The following is a 24,361-nucleotide window of genomic DNA, read 5'->3' as shown; positions in this document are numbered from 1 at the left end:
AAAAGAGGAGAAAGTAGTCAGACGGTATTCATGAGAAACTAGCCTCGTTCTTTCATTTTTTCTTAATTCTGTCATTTTTGGAAGGGACTGAAGTGTTGTAGTTCTGTGCGATATCATACGCGTTCAGGGAGTTCTTCCCCTCGGACCTGAGATACCAGTAGGAAAGGTGTAAAGCCCATCAGATTTATAGATATCGAAAGCTTGAAACAGTTTAGAGTAACACATCTCTTTGCAAAAATCTATTCATGGTAGCTCAGTCGGTATTTAAAACGCTCGATCAGTGATGGAAAGGTCGTGAATTCGAATCTCGGCCGCGAATGACAAAAGTCGATAAAAAATGGGTAGCAACTGTTCCTTCGCAATGCACTCGGCACTTTGAAGGAAAGTTGCGGGTCAGGACTTCATCGTCGCAAACCACGACCAAAATATACGATCCTCTCCCATTTTGGCCGTGGTTGCATGAGAGGAATATATCTTGTTGTACATTAAAATATTGACCAATGCGAGTAAAGCATAGTCGGATAATAAACTTTGATGTGACCTTTCAATACCCAATCGCAGTGTACGAAATATTTCTTGTATGCCGCTGATGTAAATTGACTGAATATGACGTTTCAATATAGAGGCGTAAATATTCAAGATTACGACACTTTTTGTAATCAGGCAGCTACGGGTAGGAGAGAGCTATACGTATGCGGACTCCTGACCGTGGCTTTAGACGATGCGGGTCCTTCGGATGAGACCTTAAAAACTAAGCCCCCGCGTCACTCATGCGATGGAAACCAAACAAAACACTTGGAGCTCAGGAAATACCGGCCTCTGAAACATCGAATGTGGGATCAGAAACCAAACAAAACACTTGGAGCTCAGGAAATACCAGCCTCTGAAACATCGAATGTGGGATCAGAAACCAAACAAAACACTTGGAGCTCAGGAAATACCGGCCTCTGAAACATCGAATTTGGGATCAGACACCATAGAGGAACGACAGTTTTAAATAAAGATATGGAGATAACGAACAGTATACAATCTCAAAGTCCATAAAACAATACAAAATAAGAGCAGAGCAAACACGGACCCCCGAATCATCAGAGGTGGGATCAGGTGCCATGGAGGAGTGAGCATTCCCTGCCGACCGGTCACACCCGCCGTGTGCTCCTTGTCATTATGATCAGGAAATAACCGAAAAAATTCGTCGTCAATTCAGTGTATAAATAATGGACTAACAATTGGTATGAAAAACGTCAGTCAGCATTTGACTCAATGATAAACTGTATTTGCTGACAAGGTCATTGTATCGACCATAGAACTTAGGAAATGATGACTTTAAACGAGACTGCTGATATTCTTGCTTCGTCAACTTGCTTGTCAATAATTTATCTCGTTTTAGAAATTGTTCATACGTAGAGCATGCTCTTGCGTATCGAATCAACTGAGATATATATACTCCGTATGCAGGTGATGAAGGTATATTGCTGCATAAGTAAGGGAAGTTCACGATAGAAAGGTTAAAGTCATCACGTTTATCATACTTGGTTGTTAGATTACTATTAGGGTCTTTTTCAAGTAAATTATCCAAGTATGAAACAGAAGTTTCGGAATCTGTGGTATCTTTTATCTCAAGCTCACCAGGATATATCGTATCGACGTAGGAATGGAAATTACTATTATTAATTGACAATACGTCGTTGATATATCTAAATGTCGAGTTGAAGGCCACAGCAAGTGTTTTCTTCTTTTCACGCATAAGATTTTGCATAAATTCTGCTTCATATGAATATAAAAATAAGTCTGCTAGTAACGGAGCGCAATTTGTACCCATGGGATTTCCAATACACTGTTGGAATACCTTGTCTCAAAAAAACACATAGATCTTGTCAATCAGAAACTCAAGCATCTTCTTGATGTCAACTTCAGAGTACATGTGTGTGCAATCAGAATCTGTTTTAACAAAATAATTTTGCAAATGACCAATGACGAGGTAAGTAAATTTACGAGTTCCATTTTTATTGAAGAAGCAGCTGTCAATGATATCAAAAAGCCTGGATTTTAATTTGTCGTGGGGGTTGAAAAGTCGTAAGTTTTTATGCTGTTGATTTTTGTAAAGTCTTGTGATTTCAGAGTGTCCAAAAGTTCTTTAGAATTTTTTAGTATCCACATCTGATTCTTTAAAGGAGAGGACGTTCTAAGTTTTTAAGAACTTGTGTCCAATCCTTTTGTTGTAACATCAAAACAATAACATATGTTCAAACCATCTGATTCACACCGCTTCTTGAATATATAGTTGCACAGTACCCTTGAAGTTTTTCCTTCACTACTGTCAATATCTTAGTGAGGAGTAACGAAAGAGGCTTAGTTGAACATTTACTGGAACCTGCAATGTATCTTTGTTTGTAAGGATTCTTATGAAGTTTTGGAATCCAATATATATATGGTAGTTCAAATTCATTTTGGATCTGTGGAATATTGAAAGTATTCAAAACTGACCGGTGAGTTTGAAGAATTTCTTCCTTAGAAAGGGAAGTATGAGTATAAGTAGGATTTCCACTTGTGGAATTAAATCCAAGTTCTTCTAGAATGCAATTTTTATAATGAGCCTTACAAACGAAGACAATGTTGTTACCTGCTTTGTCGGCAGGAACCAGTACGTACTGATCGTGTAATCTATCTATCTCCTTTTTCACTACACAGAAGGATATATCGTTTTCATATTACCCCTCAGTCTTTTAATACGGGACTTTAATATGGATCTGATACATTTAATCCATTCTGACAAGGTGTCAATGTCTTTTTCATATCTTGCCCATCGTCTGGCGTAATTTTCCACAGAATCCATAATATTTATGAAATTCCGACGCTAGTTGAAGGATCGGGGTTCCCTATATTTAGGACCTTTTAAAATAAGTGATCTAAGGTCCTCATTACGAACTATATTTACGTCACCTGTAATAATGTGGCCAGCAGGACTATAGTTATAGGGCGAAGAAGAACATGAACACGGAGGAGGATTATGTTTCAGATAGTCGGTATCCAGCCCATGTAAAGTATTTTTGTAATTGAAAAGTTTGGAAGCAATGGTCGATGTATATTTGTAGGAAATACAAGGTGTAGTCTTTAACTTGAAATATGGTGGAATACAAGACCGGATCCTTTTGTGATTAAGAATATTACTTATATTAACCGCGTCAATTCCTTTATTGGCATATTGAAGTTTAAGGAAAGACGGATTGTTTTAGTTGCATTTTCTTCCGTGAAGCGTGCGGGTTTAAAGAGCCTATGATATGCAATATCCATAATCACAGAACCGAGTCTATATTCAGGTGACGAGGAATCTAAAATTGGATGTTCCTTGGCCTTTTCAAGAAGACTATTTAAAATACATTGCGTTGATATTCTAATGCCTCAAAACATTATACATATAAATATTGATATGTAAAGTGGTCTTTAATTTTATTTGCATTGATTTATAATATGCCGTGTTTGTTACGCTGATGTAAACGTTTTCTAGCCCCCCCCCCAAAAAAAATGATGTCTTACCATTTTTATAATATATCATAAAAATCAATGAAAGCCTGCTCGAACAGAGATACGCAAAACATCTTTCAATTTTAAATTCAACAAAAATATTAAATCAATATTTTTTCCACAGCAGTTGAATCAAACCAAGCAACTTAACCATTTATTTTACAATTCAAATGTCCAAAACAAACACAAGATGCAATTTAATGTATAATAAAATCAACATAATACTACAGTAGCCCGAAACATAATAAATACTTAAGGCATTAAATCTAAATTGATATTTTGAAAAATGAGAAGCGTGTTGTATTATAAAGAAGATCTTTGTGTAAATTGTAAAGGCCAACAACGAAATTCGACATAATGGGCTCTTTATTAAATATACTTACCAAGTGACTAGGTTTGGAAAATGAAAAAAGGCAAACATCTTATCATTATGCATTTGAGATATAAAGCTAAGAAAACGAAGGCATATAATAAAACTTAAAAAACGTAGTTTGTTATAACAAATTAAATTCGTTAAAACGAATTAATTCCCAAGTTTGTTCTAACGAATTAGATTCGTTTAGTCAAATTCAATAATCAGCGCCTATAGAAAAATGTATATGAATTCAAAATAACTGTTTGTCGAAACAGATTAAATTCATTATAACGAATTCAAAGAAATTGTTATATTACGAATTAAATTCGTTATATCGGATTCAAAAATATTTTTCGATAGGTCCTAAATGGACTTCCGTAGTTAAAGCACAAAACAGGATTTCATGTTTTAAGCCAATCACTACATAGCAAAACTGTAGGAAACTAAAATACAAGATAGGTATATAATATTATGTTAAAGTGAACTAAAATGAACAAGGAAACAAATGCATGAAAACGTTATACTTCAAAAGTAATTGGACGTTACAATAAAAAAAAGATATCAAAATATGTGTATAGAACAAATTGACATAAAAAAGTTACACTGCACAATTGATTGGACATTTCAAAAAATATGCATAATTCAACAAAATGCAACATGTCACATCAACTATTAACAAATGTACACAGGAAAGTATTATTTTCGTAATGATAACAAAATTTATTATCATACATACACTAAGTAGGAAACATGAAATACTGTATGAATGGAAATTTTAACCAGACGCAAATTTAGCGATTTGTCCATGAAAATTAGAATTTCATTTTTAGCGAGATGAAAATTTAGCGATTTAAAAAGCTCACTAAAAAGCTATTACAAATAAAGCTCAATTGATTTTAGCAATATTCAATTTTAGCGATCTTGGCTACCTCCCTAATAATGCCAAAATTAAATCCTCGCTAAAATATCTGCTTATACGGTAAAACATAGTGAAAAACCTTTTTTGTCAGTTTTTCAAAGATTTAAAAATTCTGCATTTTTTTTCAATTACATATTAAATTCAATTGCCTTTAAACCCTTTAAAAAGTGAAATCAAAATAAAACCAGAAGTCTCTGTCGAGACTGTAGCTCTACTGGTATGTACTTATCAAAAACCATTGCACTATTTCATGTATCTTTGTGTAGTCTAATTGTGTGCCAACTTATTATGGAAATTAAAAACCGATGCACTATTCTATGTATCTTAGTGTAGTCTACTTGTGTGCCAAGTTATATTGAAATCAGACCAAAACTGTAGAAGGAGTAGCGTTTTTAAGGAATTTCACAGAAAATTCTATTTTTAGTAACCATGGTAACACCGTTCATTGAAATCAAAAACCGATGCACTATTCTATGTATCTTAGTGTAGTCTACTTGTGTGCCAAGTTATATTGAAATCAGACCAAAATTGTAGAAGGAGTAGCGTTTTTAAGGAATTTCACAGAAAATTCTATTTATAGTAACCATGGTAACACTGTTCAATGAAAATAAAAACCGATGCACTATTCCATGTATCTTAGTGTAGCCTACTTGTGTGCCAAGTTATATTGAAATCAGACCGAAACTGTAGAAGGTGTAGCGTTTTTAAGGAATTTCACAGAAAATTCTATTTTTAGTAACCATGGCGACACCGTTCATCGAAATCAAAAACCAATGCACTATTCCATGTATCTTAGTGTAGTCTACTTGTGTGCCAAGTTATATTGAAAGCAGACCAAAACTGTAGAAGGAGTAGCATTTTTAAGGAATTTCACAGAAAATTCTATTTTTAGTAACCATGGTAACACCATTCATTGAAATTAAAAACCGATGCACTATTCTATGTATCTTAGTGTAGTCTACTTGTGTGCCAAGTTATATTGAAATCAGACCAAAACTGTAGAAGGAGTAGCGTTTTTAAGGAATTTCACAGAAAATTCTATTTTTAGTAACCATGGCGACACCGTTCAACGAAAATAAAAACCGATGCACTATTCTATGTATCTTAGTGTAGCCTACTTGTGTGCCAAGTTATATTGAAATCAGACCAAAACTGTAGAAGGAGTAGCGTTTTTAAGGAATTTCACAGAAAATTCTATTTTTAGTAACCATGACAACACCGTTCATCGAAATCAAAAACCGATGCACTATTCTATGTATCTTAGTGTAGTCTACTTGTGTGCCAAGTTATATTGAAATCAGACCAAAACTGTAGAAGGAGTAGCGTTTTTAAGGAATTTCACAGAAAATTCTATTTTTAGTAACCATGGCAACACCGTTCATCGAAATTAAAAACCGATGCACTATTCTATGTATCTTAGTGTAGTCTACTTGTGTGCCAAGTTATATTGAAATCAGACTAAAATTGTAGGAGGAGTAGCGTTTTGAAAAATTGTTTACAGACAGACGGACAGACAGACGGACAGACAGACAGACAGACAGACAGACAGACGGACGGACGCCGGACGCATTACTATCGCATAAGCTCTTCTGGTCTCTGACCAGTAGAGCTTAAAATGAAATCAGTTCGGTTTCGGTGTAGAGGTCTCACCTGCAAGACATACATCTTACATTACTGTGGTAGTAGGTCGCGATGAAAATATTAAATTTTTCGCACTTTTTCAGAGCCAGAAGAATAGTAACATTAAATATACAAATAATTGAATTATCATAAACAGAAAATGCACATAAAGCATGGAATAAATGCAAAAAAAAAAAGAAAATAATAATTTCGATAGGAAAAGTACACTTCGGCCACAGGTTTCAAGTGTGCAACAAGGTACGTGTAATGAATTTGAAGGGTTTATATGCCCTATTTGACAGTGCCTATTTATGAATAATGTTCAGTTTTAATGAAGTATTCTTTCAAGATAAAAGCTATTGTATGCACAGAGTTTGATCGATAAATTTTGTTCATTGCTGGAAACTCGGAAAATGTAATTGTAATACAAAAATTCTATTGGTTTTCTTTTTTCCCACCAAAAGCTCCCATTAGTAAACCACCGACCATCACAGCAGCTCCCGTCCACATAATGGCACCCAGGGCTTTGTCAGCCTGTAAAACATGACGATATTATAACATGTAGGGGAATTGATAAATATTTGTCATCAAAATAAAAATGCCACCAAGAAATGATTCAAAATCTTTGTTTTTCTAAATGAATGTGAAGGTTAATAACAGTGCTTGTTTAAATCTCCATTCAAGCAACTTTAATTTAACAATAATGACCGAGAAAATACAGTTTTGTTTTCTAAAACAGGTGCTGTATGGAGTAGTTAGAAAACCCAAGAAGACCGCTCAAACCCGCCGTGTGCTCCTTGCCATGATCATGGAAAAGGAAAAACCCATAGTTCCACTCAAAATATGAAAGAGTCGGTGAAGATTCGACCTAAAGAACGAGGTTCAACAAACAATGCCAATTTGCAAATACTGACTTTAAATGAAATTGTTGATAGCCTTATTTAATCAACTTATCTGTAAATAATCTGTGTAGTAGAACAGGCTCTTATGTATCGAATCAAATGAATGAAATTGACTCGATCAGTATGAAGGTGCTAAATTATGTAATGCTACATTAATAAAGGTATTTGATAATAGAAGAGCTGAAGTCATAACGGTTATGATTAAGTGTAGTTGTTCAATTGTAATCAACATCTCTCTGCAGTGAAAGAATCGATAATGAAGCACGTATCTGACTATGTGGTACATTTCATTTCGAATTTAATGGAAAATAACGAATCAAAGTTAAAATGAAGATACGATGGGTTATCAAAAAGTTCGTGGACTGAGGCTATAAAATTAGTACTGTGTAGTCTGAGCTTACAAAATCTATATGGGGCATAAAACAACAAAAAATAAAGTAATGTTGAAAATTTTAGCTTGATACGTTCATTATTTCTCAAATTATTATAAAATAAAAATGACATATCATCACCCGGCGCCGTCGCCTTTTAGTTTTATGACGTCCGACAACGTCATTGTTTTTCAATGCCTGCTTCTTCTACCGCATAAACTTATTTTGATGAGATCCCCTAGAGCTGAGTAAGGACTTCAATCATGCTTGTTTATATGACTTTACAATGCCATGAACAGCGGCTTTCAATGCATAAACTATTGCCAATGGATATATACAATGGCCAATGGCAGAAATCCTCGCTAAATTGTGCCAGCATATTTTGCTTTTAGAGTTCAATATCTACAACACATGATCGACGTTAATTTTTGACGTGATTGATTTTTCACACCTTGACTACAAATCGATATTAACTGTGCATCCCTTTTCTCTCTGAATCTATTATGGCATTAAAAAACAAATAATCTTGATGCATATTATTTCTCTTTAGCCAGTTTAAACATTTCCTAGGTGTATACCAGTTTTTCCAGGGGCAAAACTTTACAGAATGTTGGAAAAGGAAACCCCTCCCCCCTTTTGACGTCATTTTCAAGGCAACATTATTTTTGGATACTCCATGTAAAATTTACAATAAAATTTCATAGAACTTCCAGAATGAAGTAAAAATTTAATATTTTATGTAACAGTAGTGTCCTAACACATCCCTGAATTAAGGGGATTTTTGGGTAAAAAAATGTCATTTTCGAGGTTGCGCCACATGGACATACCATTGCTTACAAAAACATTACTAATTTATTAAAAAAGAAAATGTATGAATTGTAATTTATTATATAGATAGAAAAGATGATGATAACTAGATATTTTGAAATTCATTCATGTACCTAAAGCGGTTTTAATTTTATGGCGCTCGTCCACGAACTTTTTGATAACCCCTCGTATATATTTACGAATAAAACGTTGTGGGTTTATCTGAATGTTGAATTAAAGGTAACAGAAACAAACTTCTTTTCACGTAGAAACTTTTGAAAGGAATATATGAATATAACGAACTGTATTTAAGCTCAAATGTCCATTTAACAGGACAAATCAGGAGCAAACATGGACCTCCAAAACATCAGATGTGGGATCGGGTGCCGCGGAGAATCCTCTGCCGATCGGTCACATTCTGCTTTATACGAATATGAAAAATAAATTGGCAATTATATAATTAACGGGGCACAATTTGTACCAGTGGGAAATCCAATAGATGTTGAAGACTTTGTTACACAAAAACTAAATTATAAAGATCAATCGGACACTTCTTGTGTCATTTTTTTTCCCTGTCAATTGGTGTCATTTATATTTGTACTGATTTATCAATTGTTTCAGCAACAAATATTTCTGTTGAGTTTTTCATAATTCTACGAGGGTCTTTCAAAAATACGACGACAATGTTCCTCATCGTCATATAGTTATTACAAGATAATAGATCAACACATTTACGTAAATAAAAACATTCATGTTGTCCAAGTGTGATGTTTCATTTCATTTCATTAAATAGAACTCGTGTTGGCCAATTCTCAAAGCAACATGTTTTGTTACCACGGAGCTAGGTTAACCAACATTTTAACGTCAAAAACAACGTCGAGAAAGTTTCTCAAAATTATACTCTGACTTTTTAATTTCATACACCGTTTGTAGCGTCTTCTCCATTCATGAACACTGAACACCTAGTTTGCTAACAATTGTGCAAGTAGCTTGAACTAGATTGTCAGTGTTTTCAAATGCTTTACCGCGTAACTCTATTAGTTCGTAACAGTGAAGCGCACATCACGTTTAATGACGTTCTTAACTCTTTAGACAAGATTTTTAACTATAAATAACCTGTTCCAGCGTCTGATTCAAACTCGCTACCACTCAAAAATTGTTTGTCCCATTTTAACCAAATACAAGGCTTATTTTTCAAACATTTCCCTAATGCAAAGCAAAATTTCATTAATATTCGCGCTGCTCAGTGACGTCCTCCAACGTCATGGTTTTTTGCCTTTTTAAATCAAGTTCATACGAATTTAAAAACTGATATTTTTTATACGGAGCCACATATTACATTTCCTGAAAGCATTTAAACGTGTAAATTTCATTTTGTTTTAGCCCCATTTATTAGAAGACATAGTCCAATTTTTTTTACTCAAATTATTCGAATTTGTTGTTTAGATATGTGCACCAAATTTAGATATAATATGATATTGAATAGAAAAATTAGAACAAAGTCTATGAACTTTTGGAATGGTTCTCGTATAGGTTAAAATATCGTATTGAGAGAGAGAGAGAGAGAGGGAGGGAGAGAGAGAGAGAGAGAGAGAGCATCAAAATTCCTAAACGTTAAATAATAGAATATCTTAAATGATACCTGCTCGGACCAGTTCACGCCGTATCTACAGTAGGCTGCAAAATGTTCACAATTCTTCCAGAAAACATTGTAACCGATTTCTCCTAATTTCTTCAAAGCTTCTTGGACAATTTTGTGCGCTGGATGTGGTCTATAGAAATATTTTAATAATTATTTGTTTAATGATGTATTTGTTTACAAATACTCAAGTCTAAAAAATGAAATATCTACGATAGCAATCATCAATTTTTAATGTACATTAACATGATCAATCCACATTGGATCAGAAACAATTGCATTTACAAGGGGCACGCTTAAGAGAATAACTATACTTAATCGGGTAAATGAATTTGATAATTTAAATTTGACACATGATTTTTTCTAATCTTAGTAATATTTTAGATGAAACATGGACGATACCGTTCAAGTACATGTATATATAATAAACACAATATTTGTTCAAAATTTTTATGTACTTTACAAGAAAAAAACATGTATTTTGCCAGGAACCTGCATTTCCTATCTTTTTCGTTGTTTATTTTTGCCTCAGAATCCCCAACTACCTTCCAGAAGCTTTCCTTTTTGACCACAGCCTTGTCGAATTTCTTCCCACAAATGGAAAAGACGTGGCTAGGGTTTAAGTTCCCATTGATTCCATCATTATTTATACCGGCTAAATGTACAACCTCCTCGTTTCCTAAAAATTTAAATATTAATGCACTGATTTCCATCTTTTTACCGTGTTGTCCTTTGAATAATGTTTTCTTTTTTTTTTGCAAATCATTTCTTTAAATACAGTTTAAAAACCCTTTAAAACAAAAACATTACACGTGTATTAAATCTATTGAACTATAAATTGTACAACTTCTATTGTCAAATAAGAAGTATATATTTACTTTTCACTTGCTGTAGCTAACATTTCACACAACTACCTCTAAGTAAAAAAACATACATCTATGTCTGAATCGAATCACATGGAATCATATTATTGATGATGGATAAATTCTTAGATACGGGTATTTTGCTTTCAAAATTTGTCTCCACATATTTGCACTACTTGTTAACATATATTTTATCATTTATTTTGTTATTTGTTTTTAATCAAAATTCAAGGAATATTCATGTAACAATTACCTATATAAACAGCCCAGTGCGAGTACACTCCTCTGGGAAATTCCAGTAAATCTCCTTTTTGTGCTCTATTTATAACTTTTCTGTTATGTACTTGTAACTGGCTCATTATGTCAAGTTAAAAATACTAAAAATAAAACAATTTAGCATTAAAACAGTAACAGAAAATAATATGTTGGTAGAAATCAATAGTTTTAGGTAATATAAAAATTTTTGTTCCAAGTTACTTTCATTATCTTTTCACCTCAAGTACAAAACCGATTGATATTTTAGGATGACCATTACTCTGTAATGAATACCATGAATACCATACACATAGAAGTCTTACCTGTTATGTAGCTTTACGTAAGGGAAATAAAGTTAATAATTTCCTCGTCCACTTTGTGATGTACTAGTATGATTTCATGTTAAAGCTTTTAATAGTAAGTATATACATGATTTAAAGAATGGTAACTCCATCGGCTTGGGGTAAAAAGCTGAGTGGAGTGGAGTGGAGTGGAGTCGTGGAGTCATGGAGTGGAGTCGTGGAGCGGAGCATATTGCATATAATATCTCCCCTTCATTGTCATGGATTTGTGTACACTGTACCAAGAATGAAACAAGAAACAAAAGAAGTCCATGCAATCAAAAACTAACGACCTTTAAATGTCAAACAGAGAATCACTTAAAAATGCTTTATATAAACACTATCTAAACTTAGCACGACTGTGTTTGACCTTATTCGCCTATCCCAAAACAGACAAACCTAGCAAGAGGTGTTGACAGCTTTAATATCAAACAGAGAAAGAGCACTGCACTGCAGAACTGATGACAGCAATTTAATGAGAAAGGCACATTGTTTTTTTCATTTTACTATTAAAGTGCAAGATAGCCCTTTTGTTGGAATTTGAAGGTCACATTTTTTCTGTATCTCTATCTTCTTAACAGTATCTTCCTTTTCTGGTTAAAGTAGAGGACATGCAACAGAATAGAGTGTTAAGACTCGACTGATAAATACATTCTAGCCATTGGATCTGTTGAAGTTTAATAATTGACCAGGATTAATTACTAGACTTAAAAAAAATATAATTACCAGAATTGAAAACCTTAAAAAGTAGAATATTTATTGAAATGAGCTCAACAATTTGTGTTTTTTTTTTCATTTTAGAGTACACATTGTGCATTTTAAACGATGACACACAATTAACTTTAAATAAAATTATTTTACCCTTGTTTTGTGAAAAGGGAGCTGTTTTATACCTATACATGTAATTAGTTTCACCAATATTTAATTAAGCTTGTTTTATAAATGTGACTCATAACAAAATTAATACATATGGTAAGTAATGTCCCCACCCTAAAACAAGTGCTTTCCTTTTATTTTGCTGATTAATGTATAACATGCAGTCTATCAACCAGTATATGTATCATTGAGGCAATTATTTATTATTGATGAAAACATTTTGACAGAATTCATTGGGACTTTAAAAGAATGTTTATCCCTATGGCGATGTGATGAAATGTATTTGGTTACTTCTGATCATAAAGATGTGTTGTAAACTAAGTTATTTATATCTTATTGAATAATTATTATATATACTGTAGTTGGAGGGGCAGATATAGTAACACATTTGTTTGTTTTAGTTTGTGTAAGTTAACAGGTGACATCATTTAGATTTTTTTGCTGACAAAAGCAATATACCACATAATTCAGTTCTTTTTCAAGCAAATTTTTATTTACAATCAGCAACTCAGTAAGCATTTCAAGCGCAGTAATTAAATCTGTCAACACTTCTCGCCTGTTGGGATGGGAGTGCAAATGGGTCACTTGGTCTCTGTTACTCAAAACAAAAAGTTATTCCCATTGATGTGTTGACATTTGAAGGTTATATCACCCCCATTTTCTCATTCATCTACAATATATATGAACTATTATTGTAACAGTGTCTCAATGATCACAGACAGCTATAGCTTGGGCATATAGAGTTGAAAAGGAAAGGAGGGATTGTGTTCGATTACCTGAGTAATTTTTTGAATTCCATAGCTCTACATCTACTATATAGTAACGTTCTGTAGTGTTTCCTACAATTTACCAATACCTGCTAACCTCTACTCCCAAAAGCAGAGTTGTAAATATTTACACAAAATGAGAAATAACAAACAATTAAATAAGATAGTTTTACTTTTAAAAAATAATTTAGATAGAGATTGAAAGCTACCGCATTATATAATACAAGTAAAATAAAATAAAATTGATTTGAATGCAATGATTTTTTGACAAATCATTGAATATTTTGTACATTGTAGCAAACCATAAAATTTTAAGAACAACACAAAGTTGACAACATCCTGCTTGAACTAGTCATCTTTTTAAAAATAAAATTGAATAACCAATTACATTTCAGCACATTGCTATTGGGATAAACTTTCTTTTAAATTCTCCATTGACTGCATGTTACATATTGACCAGCAAAATACAACGAAAGGACTATTTTTCCCCATTACTTATGATATGTATAATTTTTGTTCTGGTCACATTATAAAAAAAAGCTTCATCAAATATTGGTGAAACTAATTTTATGACTAATTGTATGTTGTTTTACATCCCTCTCGAGAATTTAAACTCATATTTAGACCCCATCACCTGCGGATGGAGATTGAGCTGTAATTTTTGTCCTATACTCGCACTATACTTGATCATTGAGCAGTGAAGGGTATTTTTCTTGCTAGTAACTACTGCGACACAGTACAATGGACATTGATGTTTGCGTTTTCATCTGAAAGACCGGTCTCTATTTAGTCCCACAGTGGAATTCAAACCCATAATGTAAGGATCAGCTCCTTACTGCGCAACTCAGAGCAGACACTCCAATCACTGTGCCACGCGGGTGACAAAACTAATTATAAGAATGAAGTATCACAAGTTCCTCTTCAAGAAACAAAGGTTCAAAATTTGAAAAATAAGTAATGCATCATCGTTTAAAATGTGTTTCAAAAATCAGACATAGCAACACCAGTTTCTCGGCAAACATTTCAAAAAATATTATCCATTTTATGTTTCACAGCTGTTACAGTATGTGATATGTATTTGTCAGTCGAGTCTATTAACACCTATATTCTGAAGCATGTCTCCTAAAAGGGATATATGCATGTAAATATTTAGATATATATGTTTATATTAGGGATGTCAACGAGTACCCGGTTAACCGGGTACTCGATCGAACGTCCGAGTATCGAATACTAAAATCGGTACTCGGTTACTCGGATGTATATTTTAAAATATTTCTAAGCTTATTTATTTATGCATTAAAATATCGGTTTTAAACGAAAAATGTTCATTGCACTTGTACATACAGTAATTAGGGTTTCCTGAGCCTCCAAATGACTGTTGTCGCCTGTGGCAGTGTTTATACAGTAATTACCGTGACCAAGCACCTGCTACCTACCTGGCTTTTCTCACCTTCGGCCGTCTTCTACCCTTATGTTTAGTTTGCTCTAATTATTTGTTTTCATTGAACATCGTTTAAGGTCTATTATGTTTAAATAAATTAGATAATTTTGTCAATTCTCCAGAAGCCGTAGATTCTCGGGGAAAGAGACAGACGATATTGCACGTGCGATTGTTGATATGGATGCGTTTGATTACGTGCCAATTAATGCAAATGGTTGAATCCAAAGGTTTTAAAAATCTTATGTCCATCGTTGCACCAAACTACAACATACCGTCTCGTAATTTTAATGAAATCAATGATCGAAAAGTGTACGAAGATCGTAAATCCGCTCTGTTAGAACTTGATCAAGTTGATACTGTACATGTAACTCTGACGACTTATCACTTATACGTCAAACGCACTGATAGAGTTACATTACAATTAGGGTACAGATTATTTTTTTTAAAACAAAACCACTGTGAGCCATTTATGATTTTATTTCTCGTATTTATCTGATAAATAAATTGGACTTAAAAAAAAATGTTAGATTGAATTTCGTCGGGCACAAAGTTGTCATAATTGTTACAACACATTAACAGGTAAGCCTCCCATCAGACCATGTGGTTTTTTTTCAATGTTTTACAGTTATCAATTAACTTGTTCATATTTATTTAGACTTTTACCGAGTACCCGGGTACTCGATCGGAAAAACGTCCGAGTAACCGAGTATTAAAAATTGACCGATTTGACATCCCTAGTTTATATACAAAGATAGAGATACAGAAAAAAAATGTGACCTTCAAATTCCAACAAATAGGATATCTTTAATAGTGAAACCTATTTTTTAAAAATATGTGCCTTTATAATTATGTAGTTGTCATCAGTTCTGCAGTGCTCTTTCTCTGTTTGATATTAAAGCTGTCAACACCTCTTGCTAGGTTTGCCTGTTTGGGATTGGCGAATAAGGTCAAAAAGTCTTGCTAAGTTTAGATAGCGTTTATATATTACGTAGTAAAGCATTTCTAGGTGATTCTCTGTTTGACATTTAAAAGTCATTAGTTTTTGATTGCATGAACTTCTTTTGTTTCTTGTTTCATTCTTGGTACAGTGTACACAAATCCAAAACAACAATGAAGGGGAGATATTGTATGCAAAAGAAATTGTTTTGTTTTCAAACTTCCTGTATTGTTATAATACAGACTCCACTCCACGAATCCACTCCATGACTCCACGACTCCACTCCACTCCACTCCACTCAGCTTTTTACCCCAAGCCAACTCGACTCCACTCCACTCCACTCCACTCAGCTTTTTACCCCAAGCCAACTCCATCAGGCAAATATTGATTGATTAAAAATACCATATCATTAAAGAAACGAAAGTAAAGATAAAAAAAACCTTGACCATTAAGTACGCATTTCCGTAAAAATAGCATTACTGGATTAGGAAACTAAATGGCTAGATTTTCCTTTGTTATACATGTATCAATGTCGTTAGTGTTTGGAAAACTTCCTACCGTGGAAACATGGCTGAAATATTGCCAACTCGGCGTTAAACAATAAACAATCAATCCTTCAATTCACTACTTCTTATGATAAACGTGATGACTTTATATTTAACTTACTTATGCAGCAATATACATTTGTCACCTGCATGCGTTGTTTAAATATCTCAGTTGATTCGATACAAAAATATCAGCTGTATTGTTTAAAATCATTATTTCCAAAGTTCTTTGGTCGATACAATGACCTTGTCAGCAAATACAATTTATCATTGCGTCAAATGCTGACTGACGTTTTTCATAATTTTTGTTAGTCGATTATTATACTCTGAATTACCGACGGATTCTTCCGTTATTTCCCGATCATGACAAGGAGCGGGTGTGACGGGTTAGCAGGGGCTGCTCACTTTTCCATGGCACTTGATCACATCATTTGACTCAATGATAAAATGTATTTGCTGACAGAGTCATTGTATCAACCATAGAACTTACGAAATAATGACTTTAAACAAGACTGCTGATACTCTTGTTTCATCAACTTGTTTCTCAATAATTTACCTCGTTTTAGAAATTGTTCATACATAGAGCATGTTCTTGTGTATCGAATCAACTGAGATATGTAAAGTTTTTTTTTTTTAATAAAAACGATTTGAGGCAATGGTCGATGTTTATTTGTAGGAAATACAAGGTGTAGTCTTTAATAGATAGTTTTCATTAACAAGAGTTATTTCCCGTTGGCCGCCATCTTGTGGGTCAAACAGGTAATTTTCCCTCTTTGTCATACCAAATATACGAGGGTGTAGCAGAAATATTTGGGGGAAAATCGTTATGGAATAAACATTATGAAATGAAGGAGGCTCTAACAAATGTATAATTGTCAGAAAAACGATGCTTCCCAGCCCACAATAGCCAGTATAAAAAGTTAAAGTTGGTTGAATTATGAAGGAATATGAGCAGGTTGACCCACAATATGGCGGCCGAAGGGAAATAACTCTTGTTAATTTGGGTCTACTGAAAACTATCTATTTGAAATATGGTGGAATACAGGGATACTTGGGAAATAACATTCACAAAATCTCTACACTTTTTAAAAAAAAAAATTATTGCACAATTCGAAACAATATCTGTCTAAACCGGTTATTGAGGCTATCCAACAACATACTATAAAATTAAAACATATAAGCCTATTAAGTTAAGGAAAATTTATCTTTTTTTTAAATCTGAAATTGCAAAGTACAAGTACGTCCCATATAAGGTCTTTGTATCAAATTGCAAAGTGATAATTGTTAACGAGACCGCTGATATTCTTGCTTCAATAACACGTTTGTCAATAGCCTACCTCGTTTTAGAATTTGTTCATACGTAGAGCATGCTCTTAGGTATCGAATTAACTGAGGGACCGTAGGCAGGTGATAAGGGTATATTGCTGCTTAAGAAAGGGTATTTGCCTTGGCAATTGAAAAGTTAATGTCACAACCTTTATCATAAAGCATTGTTGGTAGATTATATTAACATGTTAAGTTGTTTTCTAGTAAAATATCCAAATATGATACAGATGTGTCAGACTCTGTTGTATTGTCCTCTATACAAAATTTAATTGAAAAATTCAAATTTTTGTGGAGGACAGTATCTTTTATTTCAAGATCATCGTGATATATATTGCGACGTCGTAGACATATCTTTATATCGAGTTGAAGGCACCAGCAAGTGTTTTTTTTTTCTTTTCACATATAAGATTTTGTACAAATTCTACTTCATATCAACATGATGAATACTTTTAAGAAGTATTTTGTTGAAACTAGACCAGTAGTTTTGATTAAAGAGAAAACATGAACATAATTGAGAAAAGAACAGTACCGGCTACAATTTTTTCCCATATAAATTAAACATTTTTTTTCAGTTTTTAAGTTGATTATAAAGCAAATCGTGCATTAAATTCATTTGACAGCGTACAACAAAAAATAACATGGCCGAAATGTGTCAAAGGCACATGCTTATATGTAATGAAAAATACCTTGCAGCAATATTTTCGCTAGAATGGAAGATATAAATTATGAATATTACATATCGCTAATGTGGTAAGGAAAAATTCTTAATTTTACATTCATGTATATATAAGCATATATTTTTTGAAATATCGACGAAAAGTTTATGAAAAATAACACAAGTATTGTCATGAACGTGAGGAACATCAATCCCGATACAGTGATAACTCTTATATTACATGTAATCCCACTTCTTTATTGAAATCATCCAATCATCATGGGATAATCCTGGAATTCATCAGTGCATATACCCAATCACCATGGGACAACCATGGGATTCAAACACGTCGTCATTCATCTAATCAGCACGGGACAATCATGGAATTCACAGACGTCATCGGCGCATTTTATGTTTCTGTGAATCTGAAAAGTATTTCACACAGTTAGTAGCTTATTACATGTACTGTACAAGAATACGAGGTAAACTCACTTATGAGTTTATAAACTGTTTGCTTATAATTTCAATCATAAAAGAATGCCGATGAAAGTCAGCATTCTAGGGTCGTTATAATAACTTTGGAAATAAAAAAAAATGAACACCACCTAAGGATGTTTACATGTTTAAAGGGCTCACCATAGTTTAGTTTTTCTTAAAAAGAAAATATTTTTGAAGTTTTTTGTGATATTTTCTTGTTGACCTTTGATAGCTTATTGTAGTCCCGTAGAACATCGGGATCATGAGTTGACTGAACTTTAAGAGGTTTTTGAGAAAAAAGAGTTTGAAAAGATTCTCTAAAATTTATTTTCCCCCATGAAAGGATAATGGCCCTTCATTTGTACAAATTAAAATTCCCCTACCCAAGAATGCTGCTTTTTGGAAAATTTTTGGCGGAATTGGCTTGGAATTTTAGAAGAAGAACTTACAACCAAACGAAATGATTGCACGAATATTGACGACATGTGACAAAAAAAAAAGAAGAAGAAGAAGAACTGGTGGGTTATACATATGCGAAACACGAAGATTTTAAGATCTCAATAGCATATGGCACCAATTATCAACTTCCACTTTTTCAAGAACTTTGCAACAATTTGTAAGTTAACTTGAAGGAATTTTACCATTTTATCCAAGTTTGAAACCCTATATCCACAAAACATGAAAAGATACAAACGCAACAATACATGTACACTGTATAATGCTGTTTAAAATACTTTCAGAAATTAACAAGGATTTCTAAAAAAAAAAAAAAAAAAAAAAAAAAAAAAACTTCACAACAATATGGAATATTCTGGTATTGTCCATTTTGCCAAATGTTACAAGGGCAATTTTTTTTGAAATTCTAAAGCAAGGAAAATCCCTAAAAAGATAAATGTCACTATTAATACATGTAATTGATTGCCTTATATTTGTGGGTCTCCTTCTGAGAATAAATAGACCAACCTGACCTTTTGAATATCAATTTGGTTATATTTATTGGAAAGTCAATCCAACATTGTAGGAGAATAATAAAGATATGTCTCCGTCAGTTAAAAGTGATCTGTTTACCTGCTCTGACTTCGCAGTTGCATTGGTAGCAGATGAACCAAATGACAGCAAATATGATCATCACAATTTTATACAATTATATTGACTAACCCAGTAGCATGAGCCCCCAAAGAGCAACCAGAAGGGAAAACAGAGAAAGATTAAAAGTGGATCACTACAGCGCTTTATGGGCGTGGTGTAGTTGTGGATAAAGATCTCCATGTGTCCGAAGTCAGTGCTGCTGCGGGAACTATCCCAGTAAAAGTATGGATCCACCACTCCACTGAACCACTGTTGAACAGGAGGACCAAAATCCAGCTGCAAAATTTTCTCCGGTAAGCTCAACATGTGATGGTCATTCTAACTTGCTGTTTCCCTATAGACATCTAGGGAAATAAGACTGAATACTCTTCTAAATTTTCATCATTGTTAAAAGACTTATAAAATGTGATTTTAATTTGATAACAGAATTCAAACAAAATATCAACATCAAAACATAAAAATATATTTAGACAAGAAATTTCAAGTTAATTAAAAAAGATCATTTTATGATCGGAACTGAAACACATGTAGTGACAAACAATCAAGTTTTCTTCAAGGTTTACAATTTCAAAAAAAAATCATAAGATACGACTAGAAGGCATGGCCATGTCCTACCTTTAGACAGAACTTTTCACCCTCTTGCATTTTCTGTGTGATCTCATTGAGCTTGTGTGAGAGGATTTCCCGAATGGATTGATGTCTGGTGTTTACGAGGACGACAAACTGCTCTACATAAAAGACGGAGATACCAAACTGTAGTAGAGCTAACCACTGAAATAACAAACGAGGACAACAAACTGCTCTACATAAAAGACGGAGATACCTAACTGTAGTAGAGCTAACCATTGAAACAACAAAAGGGCCTAGTACCCACTGTTGAACACCCCATCCGCCACGTGCCCCTTGTCATGATATGAAAATGGTTTAGACAAGACCTGTGCTGATTATAAGAGTCGTAATATTCGTATTGAAAAACAATGAAGGTAAAAATAACATTGCTCAATTTTTAAAAAGACTTTAAAAAAAACATATATCAATGTTGAACATTACAGTTGCACCCCAAGAATATACCAGAGGTGTGATCATCAACTGGTTACACGTGTAATATACTATGTTTGCAATCAAAGTAAACACACGGACCATTAAGACCTAAAATTTAGGAAATTGTGCCTTTAAACAAGGCTGATTTAATCTCTTTAATATAAAGCTATTTTTCAGTAGCCTACTTGTCCAGCTCCTCGGTCCAAGTATGACCTCACAGTCATTTCTTGTTAGGTGCGTTACTTTGACGTGGAATAATATAGGCTTTGTCAAGAGATCATTTCTCAGTCGCTGTAGTTCTTCTAAATTATTCACCTTTAACTCTCTGTAATAAAGGAAGTAATGAAGCACATAAATATGTGATACCGTATAAGTGGAAATTTTATCGAGACGCGAATTTAGCGATTTCTACCTAAAATCTCGTGTTTTATTTTAAGGAAGAAGGTAAAGCAATTTTAAAATGCTAACTAAAGAAACTATTACAAATAATACGCAATTAATTTTTAGCGATATTCAAATTTCAATTTTAGCGATGTCAGCACCATCGCTAATAATGCCAAAATTAAATCCTCACTAAAAATTCTACTTGTACGGTATTAATTTCTTAATTTATGCATATAATTTTAATACAGCGTTAAATACTATGCTCACTCCTCCTTGGCATCTGATCCCACCTGATCCCACTTTTGATGTGTTGGGGGCTCGCATTTTGCTCTGCTCCTGATTTGTATTGTTTAATGAACTTTTGGGCTTGAATACTGTTCGTTATCTCCATATATTTCAAGGAGCACACGGCGGGTGTGACCAGTCAGCAGGGGGTGCTCGCGTTTTATCATTAGAGGTTGCTACAATGCTCACTCCACCATGGCACCTGATCCCACCTCTGATGGTTCGGAGGTCCGTGTTTGCTCTGCTCCGATTTTGTATTGTTTAATGGACTTCGATATTTAATACTGTTCGTTATCTCCATATATTTCATAATAAGAGTAAGGAATTCGTGAAAACAGTCTAATTTAATATCTTTGGGAGTCTAATGCTGATTAGTTTCTTTCATGGTTTCCATGTTTACGTATATAAAGGGTGTTAAGAAAGTTCGTTCCACATTTTTATTTTATTTTCAAAAAGAAATACGATGAGAAGATGTTTACAATTTGTGATATTTCATGTTTACAGAGTCCATTCTTGCTACTGATAAGGTTTTAACTATCTTTTGTTGAATCAATAAAGGGAGGGCAGGTATTAAAACAGATGATGTTTGTTCAGAAAAATCAGGGATGACGCACATTTGTGAGATATGGTAGGCATACAGGTCAAAACATCCTTTCAAATACTATTCAAAAATTGTCAAATCTGTGAAATATTTCAAAATGACAAACCTATTCTTTTGAAAAGTGATATTTCGTTCTTATACCTACGCTCATCAGCTTGTCTGATACAGATAAGCTATGAAGAAACAAAAGTAAATTATCCTTTATTTTCACTCAAAATGACCAGCATTTCTATCATTCGGGTGCTTTAAAGATATTATATATTTTTCATATGGAAGAAAAAATTCTATAATTTTCTGCTAGAAATGAATTGCTATAAATCTAAAGCACACTCTTGTGATTTTGTCAGACTTGAAAATTCATCTCTTTAGTAAAGCACTACTTTGAAATTTTTGAAAATATTTCATCCCGGAACGAACTTTCTTAACACCCCTTACGTTAATTGTATTGTTTCCTTCCCCATGAAATTCTCAGAATCTACCATATGGGCCAATTATACCCGTAAAGTATAAATCATCTATTAGATGCCCCCCTTTCTTACTTCAGTTTTGAGTTGATCCAAATTCCTGTCATATCCAGAACACGGTCCGACGGATAGCTGGTGCAAAACAGATTATATAACAGTTGTGGGTTTCCTATAAATTTTTTCCACAACATAACGGTGTAGGGTGGGAACTGCGACAGGTCGACATCGGTTGAATCCATCATAAAGAGTCCAGGCCTAATCACAGAACAGTAGTCCTTCTAACAAAAAAAACTTTTTTGCATAAGTTTGAAAATAAAAAAAATCTCTTACGACAAATCTTAAGGAGGGATTCGTCCCATTTTTTGTTTGCATTTAAAAACTAATAAAAGTATCACAGAATTATGAAGACATCAGAACTATAAGTGGTGGCATGAATTGTTACTATCTTATTGGAATTCATTTATCTATTTTTTTTTTTTTTTTGAGAAAAAGAGTTTTGAAAGAATTTTTTCACACATTCTCAATTACCTCCTCTTTGAGGAAGGCATATGCTGGTTTTCCTCAGAGACCCTTTTTAAACAAAAATTACCTTCAAAAAGTGAAGAGTAGATCTCGAGTTCTGCTAAAAGGAAAGTTGAATGCAAAAGTGCAAACGCGAAAATGCTAAAAGCTCCTTTGCATTTCCACTTTAGGATCTAAAATCACGCTTCGCCGTTGCTTGTTCCTTCGCCCTCACAGTTTTGCATTCTCGCACCCTCGCCCAAAAGGCGAGTGAGAGAGTGCAAGTGGTTCGAACGGAACACCATAGTTTTCAATTCATTCTTTCGATACATTGAGGTTTTTTTTTTTTTTTGATAAGCAATATAATGTGACTGTGTTCGTCCAACAACATATTTTTTAACGGAAAGGTTCCCGTTTTCATGAATTCCTATTATTTTACAAATCAATGAATTATCAAATCATTCAAGTCGAAAACTACATTAATCAATTTGTTAAAATATTTGAAAGGAATGTCATGGGGCCTTTCAAAATTAAATCAAAAGTTGATTCATAGTCACATACCCTAGCAATAACGAGATACTTAGCCCCTAGACACGATAAAAAGAAGTTTGTGTCTGTAGTATTTATTTTGATGAGCAAACCTTTATGTTTTCTCTACTGTACATATAATGAGGATTGCTCTGAGGTATTCACTTTTTTCTATTTTAAATTTATATACTCTATTGCTCAACAGAATATTACAACATGTTTATATTAAAACTTACCTGATAACATTAACAAAGTCGAGGAAAAAAGAAGTGAAATACAAGTAAGCACATGCAACGGCCGTCTTTTTTTTTTTAAAAGATAAATCAAAATATACCTAAATACAGATAAGGGAGAGAAAATCGTTAAGTTGTGAAGCAATGTCAAGTATTTGCAGATAAGCAAACAAAGGATTTTGAAAATAAATTGCAGTATTGCAGGGTGGCTTATAATACAAAATGATATTTTATTCATTATCAATTTATTATTATACTAAACTTGATACAGTTATTTGTGTTTGCATTTCAAAGAATTTTGATTTCCTTAAGTTTTCTGTTAATAACTTTCTATAGGTCGTCTTTAAATCATTTTTTTTTCGGAAATAAATGACAAATATACTTTCAATAGAAGCAATAACCATGAGAGACAATCAGTGGAGAGCATGAAATAATTGGTAAAGATTTTAAAAAATTCATTTTGATGTAAGGCTAATTATTTGTATGATTATAATTTAAACATCAAATTAAAGTGTGAATTCTATAAGAAGCTGAAACACATTTCAGAAATAACAAAATGTCTAGAAACAATATATCACTGAGATTTTTAAGTTGAAAGGAATATACCTTTGCAA

General features: G+C 33.4%; 2 protein-coding genes across 4 annotated transcripts; both read right to left on the bottom strand.

Moving 5' to 3' along the window:
* Positions 1-6,417: 6,417 nt before the first annotated feature.
* LOC134228541 (phospholipase A and acyltransferase 3-like) lies at positions 6,418-11,709 on the bottom strand. Its single transcript, XM_062710195.1, has 5 exons — positions 11,580-11,709; positions 11,255-11,378; positions 10,631-10,817; positions 10,142-10,271; positions 6,418-6,953 (listed from the first exon to the last, which is right to left on the bottom strand). The coding sequence occupies exons 2-5, from the start codon at positions 11,358-11,360 to the stop codon at positions 6,855-6,857; spliced, it is 522 nt and encodes a 173-aa protein (XP_062566179.1). The 5' UTR covers positions 11,361-11,378; positions 11,580-11,709; the 3' UTR covers positions 6,418-6,854.
* A 5,981-nt stretch (positions 11,710-17,690) lies between these two features.
* Positions 17,691-23,810, bottom strand: LOC134228540 (uncharacterized). 3 transcript variants are annotated; one of them, XM_062710194.1, is made up of 6 exons: positions 23,751-23,810; positions 22,561-22,763; positions 20,937-21,076; positions 20,326-20,438; positions 19,780-19,986; positions 17,693-18,569 (listed from the first exon to the last, which is right to left on the bottom strand). In XM_062710194.1, exons 2-6 carry the CDS (start codon positions 22,725-22,727, stop codon positions 18,501-18,503), a joined length of 696 nt encoding a protein of 231 aa, XP_062566178.1. In that variant the 5' UTR covers positions 22,728-22,763; positions 23,751-23,810; the 3' UTR covers positions 17,693-18,500. The 3 variants fall into 3 exon arrangements, 2 of the variants coding, with proteins under 2 accessions (XP_062566178.1, XP_062566177.1); XR_009984019.1 differs by lacking the exon at positions 23,751-23,810 and having other exon boundaries at positions 17,691-18,569; positions 20,326-20,512; positions 22,561-22,904; XM_062710193.1 differs by lacking the exon at positions 23,751-23,810 and having other exon boundaries at positions 22,561-22,904.
* Positions 23,811-24,361: the final 551 nt, after the last annotated feature.

Source organism: Saccostrea cucullata, unplaced genomic scaffold (genome assembly GCF_032062105.1).
Source record: "Saccostrea cucullata isolate Sc308-1 unplaced genomic scaffold, CSIRO_AGI_Scuc_v1 ctg5224, whole genome shotgun sequence".
In the NCBI taxonomy this organism is placed as follows: domain Eukaryota; kingdom Metazoa; phylum Mollusca; class Bivalvia; order Ostreida; family Ostreidae; genus Saccostrea; species Saccostrea cuccullata.
The sequence above is the reverse complement of the archived record's forward strand: the minus strand, read 5'-3'. Positions and strand labels throughout refer to the sequence as shown.

What these genes read in the sequence shown, in the direction of transcription:
- LOC134228540 (XM_062710194.1), bottom strand. Translation starts at nt 22,727, where the DNA reads ATGATGGATTCAACCGATGTCGACCTGTCGCAGTTCCCACCCTACACC. An exon ending in TGGATCAACTCAAAACTGAA is followed by an intron (nt 21,077 to 22,560) that starts GTAAGAAAGGGG and finishes CCTTTATTACAG; the next exon opens with AGAGTTAAAGGTGAATAATT. An exon ending in TGGACCGAGGAGCTGGACAA is followed by an intron (nt 20,439 to 20,936) that starts GTAGGCTACTGA and finishes TCTTTTATGTAG; the next exon opens with AGCAGTTTGTCGTCCTCGTA.
- LOC134228541 (XM_062710195.1), bottom strand. Translation starts at nt 11,360, where the DNA reads ATGAGCCAGTTACAAGTACATAACAGAAAAGTTATAAATAGAGCACAA. An exon ending in GAAAAAGATAGGAAATGCAG is followed by an intron (nt 10,272 to 10,630) that starts GTTCCTGGCAAA and finishes ATATTTCTATAG; the next exon opens with ACCACATCCAGCGCACAAAA. An exon ending in GCGTGAACTGGTCCGAGCAG is followed by an intron (nt 6,954 to 10,141) that starts GTATCATTTAAG and finishes CATGTTTTACAG; the next exon opens with GCTGACAAAGCCCTGGGTGC.